Source organism: Drosophila montana, unplaced genomic scaffold (genome assembly GCF_035044405.1).
Source record: "Drosophila montana isolate Dmon_TW-CO22-7 unplaced genomic scaffold, ASM3504440v1 contig_1505_1, whole genome shotgun sequence".
In the NCBI taxonomy this organism is placed as follows: Eukaryota; Metazoa; Arthropoda; class Insecta; order Diptera; family Drosophilidae; genus Drosophila; species Drosophila montana.
In genome coordinates, this window is record NW_026996452.1 from 1,450,601 (window position 1) to 1,461,453 (window position 10,853).

Here is a 10,853-nt window from a genome sequence, read left to right on the forward strand (position 1 = left end):
GAAAAGCAATGGGTTGCAAGCGCCAGGGGTTGGGCGGTAGGGGAAAGTAGCAAACGGAGCTGGTGGAGCGGCAGGTAATGCATATCATCGAGGGTAGCTCGTCGGGTGTGTAAAATATTTAAGTGCCATCAGTTGCAGTCATACTTTTTTAATTGACTTATCAATAATTCATGCGGAAAACACACACACACACACACACATACACGCGAGGCAGCGGGTTAAAGGGTAAGCTAGAAGGAGACAGAACGTATGCCACACATTCATAAATACAAATGAAGTCAGCGGCTGAGCGCGAACGCGAAAGGTGTGACAAGTGCGAGAGAGTCGAGCTGTTGGCCAGGTCGACGACTTGCCTTGGAATATTTATACACATATGTATGTATGCCTCTGTGCACGCCCTGCCACGCCGGCTGATGCAAGGTAGCAGTCAGGAATGTGCCCATTGTACACGGCAAAAAATTCCATTTTCAATTTAAGCCTTAATAAATTGTTAAAGATTTTTGAATTGCGGCTTTATTTTATTTATTTATATACATATATATATTTTTATTTCATTTATTTATTAATTTTATTATTTTGTAAAATTTTATATCCTGTTGTCCAGTTGCCGTCCTATACCAGTAGACTGCCAAGACTTAATCCTCTTCAAAAATGTTGTTGTGCTTTCTTTTTGACTTGTTTTAACTTAAACGACTGGGAGGTAGGTTGGGCGGGAGGTGGGTTGCATCGGATGAGTGCAAAAAATAAATATTCTGATTTTTGGCCAACCCCAAAATCGTCATAATATCTCATACAGTAGATTCTCAGCAGATTTAATACATCTCATAGATATTATTGCATACGCTTTAGCAAAGGTACGTTAGAATAAAATGCCTGCCTTTGAGTTCGGTTCATGAATCCGGTTTTATTCATCCTTAAACCCAGGTTTTCGTTTCTCATGTGATTACAAAGTTGTAATAAAATAATTCATGTTATAATTTAGATATTTTCATATAGAAGTTGAGGGCTACATTTTATTTCTACCCAGAATTGTCATCCACCAAATGTGGTTACACTAACCCAAGGGTTGGGGCTCAAAATATTAAAGCTTTAGAGCTGAGTCTCAATTAAAAGTTTTTAGAATCAAACCAGAACATTTTTGTTTGGGCAACTGTCTTGGTTCATGGTAAAAAAAAGTCCGGTCTTAAAACTGTTTTGCAGCCTTGCTATTAATATTATGATTTTTGAATATTTTATTGATTATCATTAATCATATGAATGTTGTTATTATGGGTTACATTTATGTTGCAAGTATTTTTTGCAGTGTTCCGGCATTTCGCCCTATATTTAATTTGATTAATTTGAAGCGGCAGCAGAGTTATTTCGGTTTACTGAATTCCTGCTGCAAATATTTTTCATTTTCTTGCTCATCTTTATCTTGTGCTCCACTCTTGGCAATTTCAACTGCAGCCCAAAGTGGAAGCACGTGATTGATGCATTTTTAATGCGCATTTTGGGGCAGCAGTTTAATGCATTACACTAAAGGGGTTGAAGAAGGGATGTGGAGGGCGGTGGCGCGGACAGAGAATTGGGCCAGCAGTGGTTATGGTCTCAATTTTTGTTGTCCATGTTGGTATTGCGCATTCGTTTGAAAAATGCAATTGCGTTGAGCGCCATTATAAAGCCTTTAAATAAATTTCGTTGACATCTCGCGCGCATCACATCATAAATATTTTTCGAGAAACATAATCAGGGCAAAGGTTGAGGACGCAAACAAAAGCAGCGCAGTAGAGCATTATGCATCAAGGATAAAATCAAATTTAACGCATCGCTTCCATTCGTGCAAAGGTTGCCCAAGGAGGAGAGTCTTGTGAATGCGCCTCGCTCGCTGAACGCTTTGAGTTTGGGCTCTGCGCCCTGGGCTCCTTAAAGAAAGGCCACGTAGCACTTGACATGAGCGGAGACAAATACACACACACACACACACATGTACTCACACATGCACTCTTAGTGAGGGGGCTCGCAGGAGGGCGTTTAAGTGTGATTTAGGGCGTGGGTGGGGACCTTGGGCACGAGCCGTCGGATAACGCGCCGTTGCTCAGTGGGAAGTCGCCGCCAAATGAAAAAGAAGCAGCGTGAAAAATGTGTAGCATAAGACAAGGCGCATAATCAAAAGTAAAGCAACCAAAGGCTGGCCGAATCCGCCGGCCGTGCCACCGGCGCCCGCCTCTTCAGCTGCCTGATGCACATGGCCGCTTACATTGGGGGCGCACAGGAGAGCTGCTGCGTTTGGTTTTTGTAACACAATATTTCACCCCGCCGAAAAAAAAGGGGGAGAAAAACAAAAGCCAGTTCACAAAAATTTTACGCCCGAGCTGCCGGTTGATGTAGCGCGCGCAGCTCTACACATGAAAGTGGCATTAGTAATGGGCTAGAGATTAGAATGTCTGTGTGGGTATGCGTGGGTGTGTGTGTCGGGGTGTGTGGGTGGGTGTGCATGGGTGAGTGTGTGGGTGAGTGCTCAAATACACGCACTTGACATTTCAATCTTGATTCTGTTTGCGTACGGCTTATTATCTGCGCTTGGACTCTTACCATACAACTCAAATATTCACCAAATTGCGGCAAATATGTTACGTTACGTCACTGGGGTAATATTTATAGATATTATATTATACATTTCTCATAAATGTATACTTGTTTAATGGGAGAAACAGTTTTATTTGCAATTCTATCAGAGCTAAACGTATTTTTGAAATAATATCTGGTGCTGATTACTTTAAATATTGATAAATATTTTTAAATATTAATATTAATAATATTAAATATTAATCGCCCAACCTGAGGTGCGAACAGGGCTCCGCTGTTGTCAAGTTTCCTTTAACAACGTTTATTTTTCTAAAATAATCAGTTAATAAAAAAGAAGAACGGAAATGTTTGCTTTGGAAGGATTTCTGATTTCAAGTTTCAAACGCAATTCATCACATTTTAAGTGTATTCTCTGTGGTCTCATCCTGCAGATACTTTTTGTTAAATAACAATTGGTTTGATCTCCTTTCCAGTTAACTACCTTTGCGTTGGCAACTCAAAGCTTGGGGGTGAAGCCACTATTTTATTATTAAACAGAAGCTAAAGGTATTTCTTGGCTTCTATCGCATCGCATCGGCTCTACTCGAATTATTTTTTTGATCTCTCGAACAACATTTGACCATAAATCGATTATTTTGATGACTTAGTTGGTAACAACAAACTCGAGTTTTGTCTGCCCTTCTTCCCTAGAAAATGAGTTGTGGCACTTACCTCTTCCTCATTGCTGGCCGTGTTCACGGAGTCCATGCTCTGTGATAGTCCCAGCGGGGCGAGCGCCATCTGATTTTCCATTATGCTGGCGTCTCTGCTGTTGTTGCCGGTTATTGCTGTTGTTGTTGCTGCTGCTGCTGCTGCTGTTGTGTTCGTGTTGTTGTTGTTGCTGTCGCTGGCGACTGTTGCTGCTGTTGCCGCGGCGCTAGCGCTGCCCGCCGGCGAGGGAGTTGTCGGCGCTGAAATGGACGTTGACTCGTGCGACTGTGACTCGTGCGCGGAGCTGCCCGGGGAATTGCTGTTTGTAATGTTGTTGCCTGCTGCGGCTGTTGCTGCTGTGGCAACGCTTAGTGCAGTGGTTGTTCCTGCTTGGGTGTTGCTGGCAACAGTTGCTGCTGATGTGCTGCTATTGCTGCCGCTCTGTTGCTGCTGCTTATTGTTGATGCTATTGCTGCTGCTCAGCACCAAATGCTGATGCTGTGGCGCGTACTGTGCGTGGGCGTGACGCAGCTGATAGCCGCTGTAATGGGAAGGTGTCTGCTGCTGCTGCTGCTGCTGTTGTTGCAGCGCAGCCACGTGCTGCTGCTGTTGCTGATGCGCAGCGGCAGCTGCAACGGCTGAGTGCTGTAGATGCTGATTGAGCAGAGCTGCGGCGGCGGCCGCCTGATTGTACTGCGCCAAACGCTGCTGCTGCTGTTGCTGGTGTGTATGGTTTGCCTGTTGCTGTGAGGCAGCGACTGCGTAGGCGACCTGCTGTTGCTGTTGCTGCTGCTGCTGCTGTTGCTGGTGGTGCGCGGCAACGGCGGCCGCAAACTGTGTGGGATGTGCGAAGCTCAGTTGATGGCCCTTCAGCGCAGCTGCTGCTGCTGCTGCGGCTGCGGCGGCTGCTGCTGCTGCCGGCGAGCTAGCGTACTGCAGATGGGCACCGGGTGCGTTGACTGCTGATGCGGGCACGGGCAGCACAGATACGGCGGCGGCGCACTGGCGCTTGGGCGACGGCGACAACACCTGTGGGGCACTCGCTGGCGTTTGCGGCAGCGTCGGCCTGCGTTTAATCGCAATCGACGAAATGGTGATGGCTTTTTCAAACACTGGCTGCTGGTTTTGTGTGTTGGTATTGGTATTGGTGTTGGTGTTGGGTATTATGGGTGTTGCTGTCGTCAGCGTTGTCGGCGTCGGCGTCGTCGTCACTGCGGGCAGCAGTTGCAGTTGCGGTTCGGCGATGTGGAGCAGATGGTGATGGCTGCCCAACAGGTTCTGATTCTGGTAGTTGGCTATGTTGGCGACTCAGTTAACCTGAAAGAGGGCAATAAGAGAAGGAGTGAACCACATTATTGGTTTGCTGGACAAAAAGTTTAGTTGCTCTTTCGTTAATGCTGTAGAAATATAGTCAAATTTTGCAAATAACATTTCCATTTTGTCAATAATACTTGTAAGTTTATTCAACATAATGCAAATGTTTGCACCCCACACGACGTATGGGTTGGGGTACGTTGGAGAGGGGTACGTAAGAGGCTGCGCCTGAAAACGCTGCATAATTCAAGAGCAAACATGACGACAACTCAATAGAAAATAAAACACAGTGAGCGAAATTCGAGAATCCAAACTTGTTCCAAGCTTCGAGTGGAACAAAGGCAACATTCGAGATGTGCTCGTACCGTTTTGTCAACTGAGTCTGAAATTTCATCAGCTTTATGTGCTGCAACAGGAGACATCATGTTTCGAATTCGACAACCAATTAGCGTGGTGTCGAATTTTTGTAATCTATAAAACGAATCTGGGGACCAGACTGCGACGAACAGACCGCACTTGACCAAGTGAAGTACAAAAGAAATGATTATTAGCGCCAATTTTAAAGCACACAAATTTCCTGAGTTTCCAATTTTCAAACAGACTTTTTGAATCCAACTAATATATTTATATTTAACATTTATTTTTAGTTCATAATTATTGCTCTTCGATCATTTTTATCGATAACATAAACTTGTGCGTTCGATAGTTAAAGTTGAATTCAGTAATCGTATAAGTTGACGAGCGCGAATTAAAAAAGCAGGGCTTCTTTTTTATTATCGATAACATGATATTGTGCATTCGATAATAAACTAAAAACAAGATACGCATATTACTGAACCAGCTCAATTTTTTTTATGTGAGCGAACCAGTTGAATGCATTAAGTGTAAACGTTGACGAGAACGAATTAAAAAAGCAGAGTTCATGAACAAAGAACGCGCCTGTGATAGAATAATGATAAGCAGGAAGGCGCTCGTAGAAAATGAGCAAATGAAAGAGAACACAGACAGCATGCAAATTGTGTAGGTCAGTCCCAGACACGATGCCAACAATTCGCGCTGTGTATTTCAATTCCGTTTGTATTTCGCTTTCGGTTATCGCCAAGAGCCATCGGCAGTAGCCGCAGCTGCTGGCAAACTCCATTGCGCAGTCAAGAAAAGAATCTGAATACAGCTGAATGAGAATAACAGCAACCGCAAAGCAAATAAACAAACGAAAAGACAGACATTCAGACAGCTTGGACACACAGAATGGGAATCGAATACACACACACACACACACACACACACACACGCACAAACATATAAACACATATGCGAAACAACTTGAAAATTGAGCTGACAACAAACCGAAATTGTATTACAAACGGGCGCTCCAAAAATATGCACATAACTAAAGCTATGATCCCAGAGAGATACTATATGTATATGCTGTACATCTGTGTGTACGTATTGTACAATATATGCACATATTTGACTACAATACACAAACAGGGCTATGAATGCGGATTATAATGGCGCCAGGGAAGCACTAAGGACACACGGCGAGCGGCAACAAGCGACTCGAATCTGTCGCCCATCGACGCCCGAGTATTGTATGTGTGTGTGTATCTGTATCTGTGTCTATATCTGTTGGTTGGCGACGTCAAGCATCTTAGTTACGATACATCGACACACTTTGCATACGACAAATTATGCAGACAATAAATACGGGGACGGGGGAATATATAAGTATCCTCTTACACCACCCTCTCTCCTCGCAACTTCCAGTAGCAAAAGCTTGATAGCCCCGAATGTGTTGCTTTTATTTGGGGTGCGGCTATTGGCGACACTTGAGTTAATTGCACACAACGCTTGCTAATCATAATTCAAATTTAAATCGATCAGGCAGGCTTTGGGTGGGTTGTGGGATGAGGAATTAGCTACAAGCAAGGCGTGTTGCCGCGGTGGCAGCTGCTTTAATCCCACAACATTTATAATTAATGGATATGCAAAAACTAACCAGCCAGAAAGAATACACGATACATAATATATGGCAAATATTTAAATAGGCTATTGTGCCAGCGACGCATATTAGATTTATGGCCAAAATGCGAACAATTTTGAATTTAATGTCAGCGGCCAACTGTGCGTATACGCAATATGCATAAATTTCTACTAGCTCTATTCAAATTTAGGTGTCTAACTTGGTCAATTGTTGTAGATTTTGATGCCAAACAATTATCCATTAAATTTAAATACATGAATGCCACATGTTGCAACGGCTGAGGACAAAAAATGTCGTGTTCAATATTAAATATTATATTAAATGCAATCTGCGGTGGTCTGAATCTTATTTTTACTGGAATTTCAGTAGCAACATAAAAGCTGCCTAAGAAAAAACTTCTTGGTTTTCTTGGTTTCAATGCTATATTCTAAGAAAGAGATAATGTAGAACTTACTCTTAACTGCTGAATTATTAGGAAACTGGTCTGAGATAGGCGGGCTCAAACATTATATTTTAAATTTCTTATTGCAGTTGACATTTCCTTTTATAAATGTTAGGGTTTTGTTGTGTCATTTCTAGACAAACCTACAGAAGCAGCTTTTCAGTATAAAAAGTTTTATAAATTGTTAAAAATACATTTGATAATTTATAATAATTTTGCATTTTCAACTGCCTGAATAAGCATATAATTATTAGCTCATGCCAATGTCTATATATATAAATATGTGGTCATCTTAAAGTTTTTATGATCAGATCATTTTCTAATCGCTATTTACAATTCCTTCAGTACTTGCAAACAGCAAAATAAATACATAAATAAATTCCCAGCTAGAAATTGCCAATCTTGTGATATTCCGCAGCACATCTACTTTTTTTCTCTTTCATGCTCTGAAAGTCAAATATTTCGTACGTTTGATTTTATTTGTTGCACTGTCCTCTAATACGGGGTTATGTATGTGCTGTGAAATTTGCACAGCAGCGATAAAGCAACAACAACAAAAATCATGCATTTGCGTTACAAATTCTACCAAACAAAAGCCCTGACAGCAACTATAATGACGCAGCCTTTGTTGTTGTTTATCGTTAGACTGCCATGGAAATTAGTCAGTAGAGACTCAAAAGTACAGCGCAACAAAAGCAACGACAAACAACAACAACAGCCAGCAAAATACTAGTCATAAATATTGCTAATGAATTTCCCGCACGCTTGCTGAGCCACAGCCGCAGCCGCAGCCAGCCAAGTCGCGTCTCTCTAATCGACTTCCATTTTGCATTGTTTCTATAATTTGTATTATTTCTATTTTTTCTCTATATACACATATTTAAACAGAAAAAACCCTGAAACGGAAGTTGGGCGCGTTTTTGTTGGGGCTGGCTACGAAGCAAATATAATTAAATGTAATTTTTATAATGACAAATGCGTTTTATTGTTGTTCCAACCATCAACCGAAACGCGAAACGAAACTCGGAGGCAGCAGCAACAAATGCCACGCCCTAAAAACCTACCAAAATTGGTCGTAAATTGGAGCAATTTTCGATTTCCTTGCTCTCGATTTGAACTTTAAGTTTGGCCTTAAATTTACATTTCTCTGTCGATTTTTGGGAGGTGCGGGGCAATCGGAGAGTTCCCATCGTGGCACATAATTACCTTCACGATTCCTGCCGCTCGAATTGGGTCAATTGGGCGTTGCCACGCCTTCAGCGGCGCTGATTACATGCAAAATGGTCTGGCTGGGCTAGCTGGGCTGTGCTGTAGCTAAATAGATCTATTGTAATAGATACAGTCTGTTGTGTAAAGCAACAGACGCTAATCGATGCACGCCCACGTTCCCATCATAATCATCATCATCATTTTTGTCATCATTATCAGAATGATCATTATGATCATTGTAAAGAGGCGGAAAACGAGTTTCTCAGCTGCTGCTGCTGCTGCTGCTGCCATAAAAATAAAGATGATTTTGGGCCGGCGGATCACTTGTCAGCAGTTTGGCGTCGCACAATTGCCAATTGCAACAGCAACAGCAACTGCAACAACAACAGCTGCATTTGCAACAACAACAACAATTAGCATTGCTAATGGCGGCAGATAAACGCAAGTGCACGTTACGTGTACCCCGCCCACGTGATCTCAGCCTTTGTTATATATGTATATGTAGATGCCCCCCCGCGCATCTTTTGACCCTGCTACAGATACTCGCTCATATCCAAAAGATACCTTGAGTCGTAGCTAGTTTTCTAACTATGACCAAATTCGTCAGCTGGGCTCTGGGTAGAGATGAGCCCGAGCTCGAGCCGGGGCTCCAATGCGCGATGGCATCCGCCCAGTGGCTCCGACAGCACTAGACTACAAAATACTTGAAGTGGTTTTGGCCATAAATGTTGCTTTGTTGTTGTTTTTTGTTGGCATTGTTATTGTTGCTGCGCATCGTATCGTGCTCACTGTTTGTATCATAATTAATATTTAATAAGCCAGACAACTTTTCTTAAAACTGACTTTGATAGACCCAGGCGGCAGATACGTATACATAATACGTTGTGCACAATCATAAAATGGGTATTATAATATGTTAGTCAGCCAGAAAGAAGGGAATCGTCATGACTTGGTTAAAATGTGACCATGGAGGAATGTGGCATATCAAAAGAGAATTGGAAGCATAAGCTTACATTTGTATTTTTGTAAGACTGGAATTGAAGCTTTCGGTTTTACCATAGGCAGGCTTTGCTAAAAAGTACAGGATTACGACAATCTTGTTCCCTTTACTTTAACTTGATGAGAATTGCGACGAAAAAACAGCAAAGCAGGCCAGTTAAAATTCCATTTTCTGCGTATTTAAATAACTTTAGAGCCAAACTTCTTATTTTTGGATGTTTATTTATTGAATTGGTGACCTTTTATTCTGTAAAGGTCCAATTGTCCAATGCGAGTCTGTGTCAGGAAAGAGTCTGAAATAAGGAATAGAAACCTATTCTGAAATGGACATCAAAAGATTCATCTGACATTATAAATATGCCAGAATTATTTAGGCATAAAGATATAAAACTAATTAATATGCTTTTCGAGGAGAATAAACAGAAAAAATGCACAAATAACAGCAAAGAACCTATTCATAAATATTTCTAGCGCATATCTTTAGAAATTTAAGCAAAAATACAATCGATGCAAAAATCTTTTCAATCTCTACACATACGTGTACAACCTGATATCAATTTGAGCCAAAAATGAAGAGCTTCTGAAGTGTATTCAAGTTTCGGCTCGTTGGCCACAAAGCATATTTTCATTTCGAGCTATTTTTGTATGGTATTTTATTTTGACTGTCTTTACTATGAAACATACAGCATGAAGGGGGCTGGTAGCTCAGCTCAGTTGAGCTCAGCTCGGTTTGCGTTGCCATGCTTATGTGTGCATATTAAATACAATGCTCAAGAAACATATTTTTTTTTATAACTTGGCATGCTCCAATTCGTTGGCGCAAGGCGGTGGCAGTGCCAGATATAGACACACGGCAGGCAGCAGCTCTTGGTGGTCTCCATTTGCTGGGACTGCCAGCCATTCGAAATGATGGCAACTGCGAGTACGTACTAGCACGAGTATCTTGTATCTGCAAGATAGTTAGTTTTGCGTTTTGCTAGCAAAAGTTCTCTCAACGTGACTTGCCTGCTGGCGGCGCTTGCTCTTTGGCGCTGCCTTCCCTCCCACCTACCCCTAAGCTCCTGTTTAGTTTGAGCATTTTTTGAAAATTACAAAATCCATTAAGTTGCTTGCACGCAACTTAAACATAAATCCATCATACGCCATGTAGCGCACACACAGACACATGCACAGACACACGCACACATTTGGTGAGGGTAGTAGCCACGCCCAGCCGCCTCCCCGTTAGCTGCTGGTTTTTATTATCCACGGCATATTCAATGCACAAACATTCAGACACTCGACTAGGTAAGTAGGTTGGGCCCCCGTCTTCGTCTTCTTCTACGTCCACGTCTTCAACTCAACCTCCATCTTCTTCGTCTTGGTCTTTCGCGTCTTGCAGGGCTTTCTATTTAATTTCCCAGCTAGCTGGCAAACTTCTGGGCTCAATCAGCCATCGACTTTGACTTTTTGTGCCGGCAGACAGCATATCATTTTTTTCTCACTTTTTTTTTCATTTGATACTTTCAAATTTCCAGCATGCAATCAATAAATGTTGGTTCAGTTCGTGTTTACTGTTTGCCATTGTGAATGTCAATCTCATTTAATGCACTTCCGTTTGCCTAATGGATATTTGCGGATCATTCGCGTACATAGACATATGTATAT

General features: G+C 42.1%; 1 protein-coding gene across 1 annotated transcript in view; it reads right to left on the reverse strand.

The window, feature by feature from the left end:
• The window catches only part of cpo (couch potato), a 68,536-nt gene extending 58,588 nt beyond the window's left edge, over positions 1–9,948 (reverse strand). The window contains 2 exon segments of the mRNA XM_064688989.1: positions 3,280–4,565; positions 9,891–9,948. Of these exon segments, the coding sequence (XP_064545059.1) occupies positions 3,280–4,565; positions 9,891–9,948 (1,344 nt within the window).
• Positions 9,949–10,853: the final 905 nt, after the last annotated feature.